Source organism: Cariama cristata, unplaced genomic scaffold, assembly GCF_000690535.1.
Source record: "Cariama cristata isolate BGI_N322 unplaced genomic scaffold, ASM69053v1 scaffold6365, whole genome shotgun sequence".
NCBI classification, from domain to species: Eukaryota; Metazoa; Chordata; class Aves; order Cariamiformes; family Cariamidae; genus Cariama; species Cariama cristata.
The window spans coordinates 7,837-25,927 of record NW_009615686.1 but is presented as its reverse complement, the minus strand read 5'-3'; the positions used below and the strand labels follow the sequence as shown (position 1 = coordinate 25,927).

Here is an 18,091-nt window from a genome sequence, read left to right as displayed (position 1 = left end):
CCCTTTAAATGAATACTTCTCTTATCAATCTCCTACGCTTCACATATTCTCAGTTATACTGCTTTTTACCAGTTCCAGCTGTTTTACACTCACTCTTAGTTTAACTGCAGGCTTTCCTTCCTCCTGGCTATGTTTCCCCCACCATATTTGCAACTATGGTTTGTGAGTAATTTCATTAAATAGCTCCTGATTTTCCACATCCATTTTTCTCCTCCCCACCAGTGAATCTTACCAGTTTCTTAAGCTTCAGGAAGTTTGCGATTCTGCTGCACTTCATGAACTGCAAGAGTAGTTGCATTTACTCCAGTAGCCTTGCTGAAGAGCCCTTATCATCTGCAAACTGTTTTATATATAAATATAAAATATCTACACACACATATATATATATGATGTCCTTTCCTATGACTCTTAATCCTGCTATATCCTTTTCTGGAGATGGAACAAACGTAGCAGCAGACAGCAATTAAAGTCATATAGAATAATCATGAGTTTGTTTTCTTTCTTGAGTGGTCTACTCTGTAAAGTTATCACTTGCTCTCTACAAATCACAGTTTGGCTCCTGCCATTTGGAAATACGCTGTACCGTCCTGAAGACGTCTGCCCCCTTCAACTGACTACAAGGAGCATTTGCACAACTACTCACTTGGATTTTATGGCTCAACTTACTGGAAATTATTTTCACCTTTTAATTTACATGCTCTGCTTAACTGACATTTGTTTAGATTGCTCTATACTATTTAGTAACTGATTTTTACAGATGTTTTTCCTATTTTTTCTAAGATAGGATGTTATGATTTCATTTACAAACAACGTATTATCCTGAAGTGATTGCTTTCTCCTATGGTTTACTTTTAAAAATCTGGTACAATCTTTTTCTAATTTTAGGTACCAGCAACCTAGTTCTTTTCTGGCTTAGGTGATGCCTGTCTTTTTCATATAGCCCTCTGACTGCTGAAACTTTTGCTAGTTCTTAACAAACCTCCTCCTCGCAACATTTTCCTCAAGAACATACTGAAATGCTCCCAGCACAAGGCATGGGGCCAGCTAAATAGGCAGGACGAGCTTCAGAATGCTGCTATGGAAATTCTAATCTTTAAATCCTATTTTTACATGACCCAAAAGATTTCCTTCACTTTAGAAGTCTATCATATCTGAAAAAGCATTGCTGAAGCCTTAAAAGAGCTAATGGTATTTTACAACCAGCTACATGAAATCTCCAACCAAAGCCATCTAAACAAAATTTTTCCACGATAACTTTTCCTCTCTTTGAAACAGAAACTGAGAAACAAGTTTCTCCCACTCTCAGATCAGCAGCCTGCATGAGATGCCTTCTTTTTTAATCTGTGAAGCTAATTTTTCAGTATTTCCTACCTTTAAGACTGCTGCTTCCATTATTGCTCTCACAAAAAAACATGTATAGCCACAAGACATATATGATTAGAGGGTTTTTTTTAACATAACGACTACCTTTTTTTGTTTTGGGGTGCTTGAGGCACATTCAGCAGCATCCGTTGGGGTCAGTGCTCTGCCTGTCAGGGCCGCGAGCAGGTAAGCAGTGCAGCCATCCGAAATGGCACAGAGATCCAGGAGAGAAACGACAGGAGCACTCGGAGAAGGAAGTCAGAACAAGCAACAAGATTTATTGTCGCTCTGGTCATGGTTAGAGCAGTTCAGCAGCATGCTGCAGAAGCATGGCCACTGAAATGAGTGGCAACACCAACAAATCCAGCTAAAAGTTATTCCTGAGGGCTCCTGACAGACCACTCCCTCTACCCTGCTGAAGGATAAATTTTTAATGTGGCTCAAAGTTTCCCTGTTACCCAAATGCTGTAAGAGTACTTTCCCTCTGCTGCATCAAGTTTATTTTCCTGCACATAACTTTCAGCCTTCCTAATGAGCTGTCCATTAGTTATGCACATTTGAAGAAAGAAACATTCAACTCTGCTTATCGCAGCCTCTTCCTTCTTGCCATTTAAGCTCACCAGCCCTCTCTTGCAGAGCATGCATTTGATTATCAAACCCATCCCTCGCAGAAGTGAGGGCAGCGCCAGCAGTTTCTGTGTAAAACACAGTCTTTATGCTAGAACTGTAAATAACTGCACATAAAATTCCCATGGAGTTTTAGTCCATTATTCCCCCTTCAACTGAACAGGTGACCACTGGAAAAACCCATTTTAAATCCTGCTTTTTAAAATTCCCATGTCTGGTTATTATTCAGGAACTCAAAAAAATTTAAGCCAACCTTCACGTAAGGGAGAAGGCGGGTTTCTGGGCCTTGCACAGGACATGCTGAAACTTGGCACAGCTCTTCTAACAAAGTGAGTGGGATTTCTAGTTTAAACAGCCCAGTCAATCCACATGCGAGCACCAGAACCTTAGCATTTCTCCAAAAGGTAGTCTGATATGCTGCTTTAGTCCAGAATAAATAACTTTCTGTAGGCTGTAATGTGATAAGTCCCTTGCTAGAGCTCTATTAATTAGATAAATATGTGCCGAATTTCTAATTTAAACAGTCTCCCTTGTAGTTGTTCTTCACGAACACATTTTATTTCACTACTGGGCCATGCTCAGGGCATCTGTGTGACCCGCGATCCAGCTGACAAATAACAGCTGGATCACTTTGGGGCCTACAGTTACGTGTGAACCACCTCAAGTACTCCAAGAACTTTTTTATAGAAATCACCTTAAAAAGTGTCATTGTGGCTTTTTCAGACCTCCATTTTGCAGCTTCTATATATTCCAGACCCACTTTACCTTCTGTCATGGTTTAACCCCAGTCAGCAACTAAGTATTTCACCATAATGCTTACTCAGTTATTGAACAAATAAATAATAATAATTAAAAAAAACCAACCCAAAAGCCCACAGTAATTTAGGTATTTTGCACTTATTCCAAACCTCTGAAGGGCAATGGGCTTCTCCCTCCAACTGACTTCAACCAGAAAACACAACTATTTCAAGATCATTGATTTGCACATTTTAGAAATACGTTTTAAAGGCGAATACATGTTTTAATAAACCAACAGAGACTGAGCTAAATAATTCCATTAGTTCAACTATTCTTAATATAAATATTGTTCTATTGGTATCCAAACAGAGGAATGCTGGACACTGAAGTCCTGAGTATCTCCTCAAACAAAACAACAGCATTTGAACATGCAGCAGGTGGACGAGACCTTTCTGCTACATGCTCTACACAGAGAACAAAGTGATAAAAAAGAAGCAATGCTGCTTTGGTACAAGTATGAAGAGTCATGCCTTTGGTACTGAAGGCAATAAATTAAATTCCATTTTGCAAGCTGTCATTAGGCTGGCTATAACATCATTTTGACAGGAAAATTCGACTTTTTCTTTTTTCTTCCCCAAATCAACTCCTTTGTCATAGTCTGTTGTGTGGAAAGAGAAAGTTGTCTTTACTGAAAGCTGTTAACATGTCCACACTGCTGTTTAACTATAACCTTTTCTGACAGTTCAACAGCATCAACTTAACATTCATTAACATCTATTCTAACTTATGTCAACAGGCAAATCAAGACCATCTCCAAAACTTAAATCTGCAAATTGTGTTATAAGTAATGTTTTCTATATTGTTAAACTCAGTACATTTTAAGAGCTTTCATTAAAAATGTTGCTTTTTTTTTTTTTTTTCCTCCCTCTAAACTAGCAGTAATAAGAAGGGCTCCTCATTACTGCTTACACTGAACACAACTTTCAGTCTACAGAAGCTCCCGTTTTGCAGACTTCCCTGCCACCACTATTCACTGTCATTATTACTTTTTCAAAGGATCGGTCTGGGCTTATCCACAAAGATAGGGCTCGCCTACTTCTTCTAAAGGAAACACCTCGTTCCTTGGCACCTGAAGTTATTCCAGTCCCTGTAACACACGTTATTTACCTACGCATTTTTGCAGACCTTCAGGACCACTTACTCAACTTCTTAATGGTTGAACACAAACATGTTTTGGAAGCAGCGTTTGCCTCTTGTCTCACTTGAGGAAAGACAGATGTACCTTCCCTTTCAGTAGAAGAGATCAGGTTTAAAGAATTATTATAAAGCCTACAGCCACCATGAGTCTTCGTATTTTAACAATGAGAAGAAATGACTATCCATATTTAGATCAAGAGCCATAAAACAATGCTGAGCCTGCAGCCATCCACAGTGATCAATCTGATTCTGAAGTGATCTACACAATTTATTCTTCTCAGAGTTAATACTAGAATCAAAATCTGCATTTCACAACCACAAAGAGTTAAAACGTGTTCTTCCTCAACGGCTTAGAAATTTCTCCGTGACTCCTATTCAAAGGGGCTTTATCTTTTTTCCCACAGGTTGTCTTAAAATAGTTATGACAACTCTCGCACTTGTCTTTCCTCTCTTGCAGCCACTCTTTGGTTACAGAAGTCTGACCTCTGGATCATCAGCCTGTCTGGTAACGCTGGCAGACAATTCAGCCTCTTCTTCACAAACCTACAGAATGCAGTTAGATACAAGCTGCACACCTGTTGGGTCACAGTGATCAGGCTGGCACATTGGAGGGATACCAGCCCACTCGCAGTTCTCAGACCCATCTTTGTGATATTGCCAAGGAAACAAAGGCTATATACTCATTCTGGGTTCATCCTCAAAATGTAGGAGTGTTACCCTTGCTTAATATCAGAAACAAGGCAACCTTCCAGGAGAGAGCAGTACTTTTCAAGTAGACCCTGGGGTGACATCTCAACCCTTGTTTCAGAGCTACCCACAAAAGGGACTTCAGCATCCATACACATCTGGGCAAACGGCCACTACCATGAGTGAGGTGTGTTTAAAGCTCACTCCTCTAACAGTGATAAACTCTCTATTTGTGAAAGGGTGATGACTCATCTTGGACTTCTCCTATTCATCTTCTCTTTGGGGTCTGTGATTGGTGTGATCTTGGCTCTGTCCTTCCTTTCAGTCTTAGCTTTGAAGTTCAACACCGGTGTTGAACTATACTACACTCAGAGTATTATCATGGTGGCATCAGGAGCTCTTCTGCAGTTGGAAGAGTCTTTTAGGTTCAGATGAGAAGTGGTCCTCAGCAATGGCACTGCATTGAGGAGACAGCTGAGGGAAAAGGGATTGGCAGCAGGTTTTGGTATTCACTCAGATGATACATGCAAATGATGAGCTTTCCTGTGCCTTATCTGAGGCATCACACACCAAGAAAACGTGTTGTTAGCACATGACAAAGGTGCAGTTTTAGCCACGCAGCTCTGCACATTTGAAAATCCTTCAGACAAAAAGATTTGATGGTGTAGCTGTCATATGATGGAAAGAGAAAAGAAAAGAAAAGAAAAGAAAAAGCATCGCAGTGCCAACTAAGCTGCAGAGTAAGCTTAACATGACTAATATGAAGAAAGTACAGAGCTGCTGGAATAGTTAACACTGCATGTCACAGCCAGAGTACAAAAGGAGTGTATTTCTGTTCAGGTATAGACACTTGCCTCAAGTTCATCTTTCATTTCAATGTTATGTTTGTGAAAATGTAAACATAAAAATAGGAAAGCAGTCCATCCTTTTTGGCCCTTCTTTGAAGTGAAGGGAAAATGCAGTTAAAAGTGATTCATGTGCTCAGAGAACAACTCAGGTAGGGAGGAAGGATACTCTACCTTTTCCTTCTTCATCAATTCATCATCAGCAGAGATCGACTTTCTGAAGCAGTACTTACTGCTAGCTGGATTAGAAAACTGACAAATCTCTTTCATGCTGAAAGATGAAAGCTTTAGCTTACTTCCCAGTGAGTCTTTCTGGATGTGCTCAGTAGTCCAAGAGGGAAAAAGAGTTAAAAGCATCACGGTGAGCTGCACAGCCGTGGCGGAGCTGTGGGCTCCCAGCACACTGAGACACACGCTCACTCTCTTTCCCCTCCGAGTCCCCTGCCAGGAGCAAGGCACAGAAGACCCATCAACTCAAAGCACGCAGAGAAACAGAGGGAGCTAAATGGAAAGTATCGCTTCTTTTTGTTCCCTTGTTTAATTTTCTCAATTGTATTTGCTGCATGTCTGAAACACAGTCAGAAGGCTGAGAGTTGGAATATGGCAACAGGGATCATTTAAAATTAATCACCAATTACTGCTGCAAGCCTCAGATCAGGACCTGTGTTCCAAAAGAACCTTCTTCTCCAGCTACACAAATTACACCAGTTACTGGGGCCCCAAGGATCTGCCTACTTGGTCTTTTCACAATTGAACATTTGTATAGTTTTTAGGACAGGATGCCACTGCCCAGAAGAAAAAGGTCTGTATTTTAAGATCACTTCTGTAAGTCCATCATTCCCTCCCAACATAAGCAGAGAAGGAATGCATGGATAGCAACTAAAACTAGCTCCACTACAGTAAGGACGAGGAAATTAATTGATTCTGGAGTTAAGACTACAGGGCTTCTAAAACTTCACCCATACCCCGCCTTCCCATCCCCGAAACCAAACTTCTAAGAAACCTAAGAAATGAGAAAAGGAAACACTTTAACAATTGATGCAAGTCTCATTTTCCAGACACAGAAGACTGCCTGCACAGAACACGAACACAGCAATAACAAGCTCTTCCTGTTGTTGAAAGACAAAACTGAAGAACTGGTTAAGTGCCTTCTGCTGTTACCAGTGATGGAAAGGTGGCCAAGCAGAGGATGTCCCTGAGCCCTGATGACTGGAATCAGGGAGAACACTGATGGAAATCATTGTGTGAGCCTCCCCTGCCCCAGTGTTTTTCAGCAGGCATCTCCATTGATCTGGTAATATCTGAGAAATGATACTAAATTCCTTGGACTTTGATCTGACCCAATATTGCTGCTTGAATATTATTAAGTTTGGGAAACTTATAACTGCCCATGACCCTTTTTTAAAATCAAGGCTTGTAAAAGATTTGGCTGTGATTTTTTTTTCCCATAGTTTTCCACTAAGTTTTACTGAGCTACCAAAAGCTCAAAAGCCAAGCAAAAAAGTAGTTTGCTTTCCATTACAAAAGGTTAGACTTTAAAATTACAAAATTACTTTTTAATGGCAAAAATAAAGGATATTTTCTAATTTGTAGATTTATCTCAAATAAGAAACTGCTGCACTACTGCCCTGGAGGAAGGCGCAGAGAGATCACATGAGAGAATAAAGCCAAAGGGGTCTGACATGGGCCTTTCAATACTGCCAATCATACTGCATGTGCCACAACTCATTACGACAGCACAAGAAAAACAGTACAGAACTAGACAGGTTGCTTTGCTTTGTTTCATTTGCTTCCATCTAATTTAACTACTTATAGAGGAAATACACTTGAAAGCATTAAAAATTGAATTGTATTCAGAGACCACCAGTAAAACAGACAAAGGACAGTACCACAATACTGACTCTTGTAATTTGTCCACAGATTTCTGCCACAGCATTCTAGACTGTCTGGATATAAACAAACCAAGGAGAAGAACTAAGACTGACCAAATAAACAAGCTGTAACTCCATATATAAACTGACAAAGGTATACTCCTTTTATTGCTGATGTTCAAAGGAAAATTATAGAAGATTCACAAGTGAATAGACTCAAAACAGGGAGATAAGTATGCATTTGTGGCTAATTTTATGCTGGTCAGGAAGAAAGGTCTGAGAGAATTTTGGATTTCATTGAAAATAAAATCTGATCTCTGATTAAAGTACTGCTTACTCTTAGACTTGGAAGGCTCTGCTGCAGCACTATCTGCATATGATGAGCAGAATAACATCATTCATGGTGCATATTTATCACAGTGAAACTGCAGATACACAAACACATACAAAGAAAGGATGCCTGCTGCTCTCAAAGGAAAATCTTTCCTAGTTAGTTTTAGGAAAGGAACACCAAGAACAAAAAACTTAAAGGTAGTCAAAAAAAAAAAAAAAGTAGCCAAAAAAAAAAAGGTAGCCAAAACAAAAAGGTAGCTCAAAAACTAACAGTATAACACTGTAACAAAAAAAAGAAACAGTATAACAATGTAACAAAAAAGGAAACAGTATAACAACGTAACAAAAACAGTATAACAACGTAACAAAAAAAGAAACAGTGTAACAACGTAACAAAAACAGTATAACAACGTAACAAAAAAGGAAACAGTATAACAACATAACACAAAAAAAGGTAACAGTATAACAATGTAACCAAAATGTAACCAAAGGCGTCTCAGCCCCTGGAGACTATTTATTTTCTCCTGCCGGGCTGTGACCCAGCACGCTGCGGTTCCAAACGGAGGGAAAAGGCCCAAAGGTGTGCAATGCTCAGGGATCTCAAGCACCCAGTCACAGCTTTCTAGTTGGGAAGCGCTGGCCCAGTAGCATGCCACAGGTGAGCATCTTAACATTTATTTTGCTGTCACTGCTGAAAAGATCAAGAAACAGAAAGATGTCCAGAGAAGTTACCTGCACGTCTAGGACCACGTGAATCTATGAACACAGATGCAGAACTGCATCTTTTAACTATTTCATTTCAGAAGAAAAAAAATAAAACAGGCAGCAGCACTGTTTTTCATCACCTTGCCCGTCACCGGGCACAGCGCAGGCAGGCATGCCGCGAGGGACGCGGCTCCGAAGGCTGGAGGACACCTCCATGACACCATGCGGGCAAGCAGGCAGAGAAGCAAGTTCTGCACCAGCTCACCGAGGCCCTACAGGCAGGGGACCTCTCCATGCGGCTGCCCTCGATACCTGCTCAAAGTACCTGCAGACGTAGCTCCAAGGCCCATGGTATTTCCTATCCTGGTACAGAAGCTTCTGAATCCTCCTCCCTTTACGTCAGCCTTAAAATTCCTATCCCTGCCAATGACTCATTTCCGTAAGGACCATCACCTACTGGGTGAGAGGAATTACAGAAGTAAAACGTAAAGCGGTACGAAGTATCGGAACCACATCAGGATTTGGGGCTGTGTCCAGAACCCAAATTTAGAAATAAGAAAAGTGAAACGACCAAAGAGGGGCCATAATAAATGCCTGATATGAAATTATTCACTACAGATTAAGAACATGTAATTTGCTCAGCATTTTTGTTTTGCTAAGACAGACCCATTTATACCAAGGGTAATACAACAAAAGAAGAGATTGTACAATTTACATTTCAAAAGCAGCAAGCTAAGAAATGAGCTTAAGTTAATATGAAAAACTGAGCTAGGAAGTTAGGAGAAATGGTTTGATGGCGAGGCCAAGTGGAAAGAAGAACAGTTTTCTTAATGAGGTAGTTACTGTTCACTAGCGGTGCTCAAAGGAGGCATTTACTAACTGGAACAGACTGGGTAATGTATTTTTCCTAGTATGCTCCCTTTAAGATAATGTCATTTCTTGTTGAGAATCTTGGGTAGCAACTTTATGCCTGGATTTAACTTTGAAGAAACCTCTTTCTTGCTCTGTGAGGAGTAAAACCTTTTTAAAGCAACATGAAATAGGAAAAGTCATCTCTAAGGCACCATAAAGCTTACTTCAGAAAATAAAAGCTTGAGAAGAATCTCATTTTCTAATTTGGCTTTTCAGCAGTACCCTATGGTGGGAAACGTAGATCAATCAAAACCTGAAAACAATCACTAAGAAAATATTTATATCATCATTGTCTGTGTTCCGCCTTCATAATTCTTAAGATATAAGATTTTGTTGTCATCTTTTGAAAGTAGTAATAGAACAGAAATGAAATGGAGTTGAAAGAGATCAGTGAGAATTTAAAACCTCACTTCTCATTTACTGACTTCTGGATTTCAGCCATGCATTTGCTGACCTTTTTTATCCCTTACTGCCATGTTCTCTTGGCAGCTTGGTTTACTCAGAGATTATCAATTCGCTCACCATTGAGAACAAAATGCCACTTTTCCAAGACATTATTTTAAAGTTTAAAAGATTTTGACAAGTCACACACCTCTAAGGATTTGATGGGTAAACCCTTCTATCACAAACTAAAACAGTAACAGAGAGGTTCAATCAAAATTTGCAAACAAAAGTTCTTTATCCCACCATCTAGAAGTCTAACAGTAAATTAAATAATACCTAAAGTAAACATCAGTCCTAGAAATTCAGTCTAATGGTACACGAAAACAGGAGGTTTTCTCCTTTACTATTTGTTTGCTTGGTGGGTTGGGCTTGGGGTTTTTATTTCTTTGTTTTGCTTTTAACACCAAGAAATCCTTTAGCTATTAGTTGCTTGAAACTCAGTGGAATGATTAATAACAAAAGTATGGCAACTTTCTACAGTGGATCTCTAATCAAAACTTGAAGCCTAAACAAATTACATGAGAAAATTCCAGTGCCTACAAAGTCAGGAGAGAGATCTTGGTTGGACTAACTTTGGCTCAGAGTCCATTGGCATCTTGTGGAAATTTTCATTTGTCACATTCAGAGACTTCAAGTGTACTATTAACGTGAAATTATGTGCCTCCCTCTGGTCAAGGAGAAAGACAGCAAGTCAGAGGTTGGGCTGAATATCTGTTTGAGTGCTAAAAGGAAGGAAAAAAGTGTCCTGTTCCTCCCCATTAGTTTGGAGAGTCCCTGAGATACTGCTGACTGGAACACACAGACATCACAAGATAAAGGCACAAAGGAAAATTCATTGGCATTAACATAACTCTATTAATGAAATATTTTGTAGTATTATTTCCACTTCCAAAGGGCCTTAAGGTCAGTTCTGTGCTGAGACCTGGAAAAGGCAGCAGGAAGGATGATTTATAAAGATCAAGAATTGTCATCCTTTCACCATTCAGTGAAAGAAAAATCCTTCCAAATAATGATTTCCGAATTAATAAAAAAATACAAAAATAAAATTTGTCTCCCCTGCAAGACTTCTGCAGCACTGATGTTAAATTGTCACATTTCTTATTAGTATCAGGCAAGCTGAAAAAAACCCCACTGTTTTCAATTGCCCAGAAGACAGCACAAATGTGTACAGTCCATGTCTCAGTGCAACTTACTGTTAAATGTGCAAAATCAACGTCCAGATAAATCTTGTTTTCCTTTGAGATCGAGTAAAACAGCACTGGGATTAGGAGAAAAATAATTAAGCAACACAGACCAAATTCACTGTTGTGTAACCATTTGAGCCATTCCTGGTTTTCTAATTGGTTTGTTCAGATTAACAGACATGCAGAATTTACCTAATAAACAAGTCAATAATGTCACATAACGCCTACTACAGTAGAGACACACCTCACTACCCAACACTAATTGCTTCTGCAGTGTAGTGTCAGATCTACAAGGCAGCCTTATTTGCCTGGAACAACAGCGGTCACAAAATTAACAAAAAGGATACTGTTACTGGGAATTTTTTTTTCATTTAAACTCAATGAGCCATTTCTTCCTCTCTTCCTATCAGCACACACCACTTGCAAAGCTAAGGATTGGTATAATTAATGCACTAGACTCCATCTGTCAACTACCTACCTCATTTAGAAGTCTGAAATACAGGTCTGCTACAATCACATCTGTAATGCTAACATGGAAACTGTATGACATCCTCAGTGAAATTAACAATGATCATCCAGAAATATCAGTGTCCAAAGAGACTGGATAGACACAGTTTCAACAGCTAGCAATTATGTTCTGTGCAGATGTACAGCAAATGCTTTGCTTCTTTGACACCATACAGGTGGAAGTGAAAATGGGATTTCCACTCTTCGAAAACACAAAAGAATATAGTTACTTGGGGCTATTTGCAAAGCAAGAGACTAGAGTATTTCAGCACTGATACACTTTCCATGCAAGAGCAATACAACACCACTCTCTCAAGAGAAAGCTGTGCATCGCAAAGCCTGTAATCCCACTCTATCAGGTCTCAGCACGGAAGAGGTCTAGATCATGTAAAGCACGTTTTAATTTGTTGTATCTTATCTCTCCCTCACTTCTTTGAGGAACATAATTAGACTGCTAGCACTGAGACAATTTTCATTACATGCCAAATTGTCGTTCCTGATTGAAAATGTTGAAGGCCTTAGAGCTTCTTCAATGAAATGGATGACCTAGATAAACCTTTGTTATGCCTCTTTCCTGGAGGTGGCCTAAAAACATTTTTAAGAAGCTTTTCAAAGAACTGGTCTAAAAACAGGCCCCTAAAACAACAGCCCCCATGCCAACGTTACACTGACCTCAAGTTTCTCAATGTTTTAATGCAACTGGAAGGAAACTGTGTAAATGCTAGTAATTACAACTATAAATGTAATAGTTATTGAAAGGTTCCCTTCACAAGGCAAAACACAAGATTATCCTGAAGTTAATGTAAAAAAACATCCTGTTGAAACAGCTTCTCCAAACGAGACTGTATCAACAATAAATCCCAAGCTGGCCTACTATTTAGGTTTTTGAAGAGGATCTGAACAGAGCAAAAAGCCCATATCCTTAAATACACATGTATGCCAATTATGACTTTCAAGAAAAATGAAAGCAGAAACTAGTGAATTTATGCCCTGAAACACAGTTAGCTTCTACAATTATTATCCTAATGTATTTATTTAAATGTTTAATCTACTGATTCCATTATTTTGCCTGATAATACGGAAACAGAATGTTCCAACATTTAATTACTATTTATTTTGTGTATACTATGTTTTGATTCTAACGAATGTTTTTTACTTCCTTTAGGTGTCATCTTCATCCCTGAAATGTTCATCAGGATCAACTATGCCTTTTGTTGCCTTGAATAAAAACTGTGTAGCTAAAATCGTTGACATTAAAAATCAAGCCGTAAAAGCAAGAAAAATACCCCTTAGTCCAGAAAGCTACTTCCTTTCTGCAATTTCATCAGTGAGACCTTTTTGCCCCTCACTTCCATGCAAAAAACCTTCAGACCAAGTTTTCTGTAATTACAGGCAGAAATAGCATCATTGCTTCACTCCTTCCTTTACAGAAATACCTCAACTTTTTTCAGACTAACCCAGCATCTGAATGTCTTCATATAAAAAAGCTCCAATAAACACAATTCATCCTTTTCTAAGGATAAGTGCAAGAAATAATCAATGTTTTTTTCACACTAGTGTGTGCTTCCACTATGAGCCAAACAACTGCTCTGTGTTAGAGGAAGGAAAACATTTTCAGGATGCCTGTAAAGGCTCACACAGATTTGATCAGAACAAAGAAACATGCTACCCACAAGGGTTTGCGCTGGCAGTTCAGGATTTGGTACCGAAGGAGGAAGGTATTTGTAGGACACTTGCTCTACTTACTGCAGAAGCTGAAAGGTGTCACCTACCCCCACTGTAGAGAGGGAAGGGAAAGGGTTTCTCCTTCCATTTAGAAACCTGCAGAGGGTAGATTTCGATTGGATATAAGGAAGAAATTTTTATGATGAGGGTGGTGAGGCAGTGGAAGAGGTTGCCCAGAGAAGTTGGGGCTGCCCCATCCCTGGAAGTGTTCAAGGTCAGGTTGGATGGGGCTTTGGGCAACCTGGTCTGGTGGAAGGTGTCCCTGTCTGCAGCAAGGGGGTTGGACTAGGTGATCTTTAAGGTCCCTTCCAACCAAACCATTCTGTGCACCTGCAACACTGTTGATTTTGGTTGTTTTCTATTTTTAGTGTACTTTTTTTTTTTTAAAACCCTCCTAAACGCTCCCCACAAGCCAGGCAGTGCCAATCCATTAGGTAGGTTTGTACACGAATCTCCTGCCTCATCAGTTTCTGCTGTTGGCCATACCTCAGCTCTTTCCTACTGCCTGACTGTGGCAGACAACAATTTAATCTGCCAAGGACCACAACACCTGAATTTAAATAGAAATTAAGTTAAATATGATCTCTGTATCACAGGCAAACTGGTACAGTTGAACTAAGTCTGATTTTCAATTCTGAAAACCCTCATAGTGCTAGCTGCTACAGATCCTACATTTAACATTCAGATGTAAGCAGCATGCAGTAATTATGGCTTAGAATCACATATTTAAAGTGAAGCAGCAAGAAAAACAGGAACACCACCAATACATAAAATTTCTTGAAGCTTCATAATGCTTTAAGCAGAGAGTTGAAAACCTGAGAACTTGCAATCTTTACAACATTGAAAACGTTTTTCACAGTATTTCAAACATTCATTACAGTTCTTTGCACCCATTTTACTCATATATAAGACTACATAAATTCAAGACTAAAGAATTAGAACTGTGAGTTTAGCCCAAGGTATATACATAGGTATTAAAGGTATGTATATTAAGGTGGTGAATGAACGCCTTAGGGCTCTGCACAGGAGCATTTTCCAACCTCCATGAAAAAGCATGCAAGAACTGATGCATGAAAGATTATCTACTATTTTATTGATAACTTTTTTAAAAACTGGGTTGGAATATGCAAAGAAAGACTTTATTTCCGTAAGTCACTTTCTCACTTCATTTTACAGTTAGCAGTGTGTCCAATATAATTACTCATAATAAATCGCCATATGATTGAATTTTTCTCTTTATCCAAAAAGCATCACCAACATCTGATGTTCTATCAATTAGAATCTGGCTCAATGTCTGTAATGGAATTTTCATTAAAAAAAAAAAAAAAACAAAACCAAAAAAAACCCACCGAAAACCAAAAGCCCAACACAAACAGTCCTGTGTTAATTCTGAGAGAATGATTACAGAAAGAGAACTGTAAACATTTTGTAAACATTTCCATACCTTCTCTAAAACTGGGATGGAAGAGGAAATAATTAAGGTTGTCTTGAGGAATTATATGTATACAAAAATGAATCATGCTAAATTTCAGTGAGACTTTCAGGAAGTGTGATGGGATCCTAGGGGGAGCTCACGCAGAACACAAAAATAACCATATCTGGAGAACTAAAGATAAGTTTATGCAACTTTTCCTATTAATTGTTTTCCTATTAGATTTTTAAGATAAATGAAAAACAATGCCAGAATATTATTAGAAAGTCTTAAAAATCACAGTGGCATTAGAAAAGACTTAATGCTGGAGGATAAGGCAACAAAATTGACCTGTGTAAACCTTTCCAAGTGGTCCTGACACAGAAGCATGACTCTTGCAACACAGTGAAACTGATGCCAAAATTAATTTTTATTTATTTAGTAAATAAATTACTCTTTCAGCAAATATTTCTAGAAAATTAAACCAAAGACTGAGCTATAATAAGTTCCCAAATCCTCGGAATTTACACTTAGATTCTTAAGAGGACAAATTCTGAACAAACCCAATAATTACAGACAGATTTAGTGACTCAAAACACCTGTAACTAGTGATACAGGATTTATGTCACATGCCCAAAACAAACCTCCTCTCTTACATTCAAAGTTAAATAGTTGGGTGTGGAAAATCAACTACAGTAATGAGAATATCCCAGCTGTGCAAGCACAATATTGTAATAAGTCTCAAACCATGACTACTGCATAGGATTAAAGGCAAATTAATCATTTTCCGAGGAAAATAATTACTGTGCAGACCACGTATTTGTTTCCTTCCATGTGAGATAAAATTGAACTGTAGCTCAGCAACTAAAGTATAAGGACATTACACTGAAGCTTATGAGATGCTGCATGACAGAAACAAGCAAGATGTCTGTAATTCAACTACTAACAAACGTCATCAAACAGGAGATGTGATGGACCTCATGTGGAAGACAGAGATGAGAAAGCATCAGAGCAGAGCATCAAAAGAACACACAAAGTAGTAATAGAGATTAATATTTTCAACAAATGGGTAACGAAGCAATGAAAAAGGCACAAGAGACAAATATCAGCGGTGATATGAGAATATGTGGTAAGATGCATAAAATTTGATTAAAATGCATTGAAGAGGAGCAGTTGCTTGAACTAAGTCTCTAGCTGGATTCCACCACTGCAACATTCATTAAATCTAATATTGCATACTGGTGACTATCTACTACAACCCTGAAAAGAAATTAAAAATTACTAGCAAATGCTGACTCAAACTGCGCAACTGGAAAAGCCTGTGCCAATCTGGAAGGAAACCTCTGGGAAAAAAAAATGGAAAATGGAACTGGGGAGTGGGATAAACAAAAAAAAACACAGGTTGAGGAACTAAATTACAGCTGGTAGATAAGCTCATGGCATATTAACATGGGATGAAGATCCCACTAGCCCATGGTGTCATTATAGCCCTGACAGTGACACCAAGAGCTTTGGAATCCTCTGTTTGAAACTGGACAGCTACAATATTTGTACACTGAATTAAAAGTGGTGAATGGCTGAAAATAGCTGGAGAATGAGTCTTCCATTTTATAGGGCTATCTTAGATTATAGGTGTAGTCTTTCATTGCATCAGCTGAAAAATGTGGCTCTCGATGTGTCCAAAAAATCTCATTAACAAGAGACAAAGTAAATCTTAACAGGACAGTTACTGTTTAGGCATTTATTTTAAAATAATTTTTATTCCCTATTACATCCTTTCCAAAGGGCAGGCTACTTCCTTTAACGCATCAAACTTCTTACACAGCCTGCTGAAAGAACGAACCATAAAGATTAAGTCCTTTTCAATTCTACCCCATGTTCAGCGTCTCGAGACATCCCAGTCCTCTGAAACCTGCTGCTGGGCAGATAACTAGCTCTGCCTTGCCCTGCACCATCTTCCAAACGGTCCTTCCTCCCAGGCTTCACTTCTTCAGCAGTTATACAGAAAAAAGGATTACTTTCTAACAACTTCTGTACTGTTCTCACACCCCTATGTAGTACCCTGTGAATGTTCATATTCTCTTGTTTTACCTGCAGACCCATCCCCATCCTTTCACAAGTGTTTTTAAGAGATTTCCTTCATTTCTACTGCTGCAGTACTGATCAGATCTTGATTTGAAGAAACTCACACTGAGTTCTTATGTTTCTGTAAAATATGGAAACCATTTGTCCACCACTGTCTCTTCATTTTTTTGTGCAACATAATTTAATATAGATAAAAGCAAGCTAGGACATAAATCACATCTCTTTCTCCAGAAAGAAAAGTTTCATTCACTAGCAAAGAATAGCTGACAGAGCAAAAGGACAAATAACATATACAAATAAAGCTAAAAAATTTGAAAAAAAAATGTGGTAGAGTGAAACACGGAGGAAGACTCTTCAAAAGAAATACAAGTTTAACATACAGCCCTTGTTATTCATTGAGCAAGTCTGAAGTTAGATGAGACAAAATGAATTTGCAGTACCATTTGCTAAGAGTAAGAAACAAATTCTCTAGCCATATGCTGCTGATGTTATAAAAAGGCAAGTGAACTGTCCTCTGAGTTTGGAATGGGACCTGTCCCTTAGGCAATTAAAACCACATCTAAAGATCTGCACTGGTGGCTGTAAGCACTGAACATGCCTGGGAGGTCACAGTAGAACTTGAGAGCTGGCCCAGCTGCACAGAAAGCTTCTCTTCTTTGGGAAGGCAACGGGCAATTCCTCTCCAAAAAAACTGCATGGTAACTAAAAATCAGAAGACGCATTTCTCAAGATGCTAACTTACAACTGAAGCACTGTTTAAAAGAGGTAATTTAGACATATGGAGATAAAGATAGCAGTGCCTGGTTGTATCAAACACTGCTAGAAAGATTTTTAGCACCAGGGGTACATTTACATTTTTTTCATTTTGTCTTTTTTTTTCCCCCTCTCCTCCTTCTTCAAAAAGGACGGATGTTTTTCAGTTCAGCCTACCTCTGTGCCCAAGCAGTGGATTTCAACTTTTAAAATGACAAAACTGGAGTAGGAGGAAGCTGAGTCTAGAAGGTTTGCAAGTTCACAGCCTTTGAAACTTAAAATTCCTTTCCTTATATCAGCATTAAAAGAGATTCTATGAACTTTTTAAAACAATACAGAAAACAAGGCACATAACTTACCTCGTAGTAACTTCGCACAGCATTGCAAAACGCTTCATCTGCTACGATTTGCGTCTCCCCATTCAAAAAGGCCTGGAAACGTTCCTTCAGTATCTGTAGCTGCTGCTTATTGAGCTAGGCAAGAAAAAACAGAAGGAGGGGGGAGAAAACAATAATAAAAGCAGTTAGTCTCAAAGGAAAAATATGCAGCACTAGACACACTTGGAAGCTGTGAACAGGGAAGAAAAGGCAAAGGCTCCTTGGCCACCTGGCTGCCCAGTGAGCAGCACCTCTGCAGAGTCCTGGGCAAGGCAAGTTGCTGCAGCACATCATGCACGTACTCAGCATGCAACCCAACCTCTCCTCT

The 18,091-nt window shown here is 38.9% G+C and overlaps 1 protein-coding gene across 1 annotated transcript in view; it reads right to left on the bottom strand.

Moving 5' to 3' along the window:
* LOC104161451 (calcium-dependent secretion activator 2-like) overlaps positions 1–17,859 on the bottom strand; it is a gene marked incomplete at both ends in the record, with an annotated part of 128,863 nt that extends 111,004 nt beyond the window's left edge. Inside the window, one exon of the mRNA XM_009699902.1 lies at positions 17,746–17,859. Coding sequence (XP_009698204.1) covers positions 17,746–17,859 — 114 coding nt within the window. The remainder of the gene's footprint in view (positions 1–17,745) is intronic.
* Between the last annotated feature and the right edge of the window lie 232 nt (positions 17,860–18,091).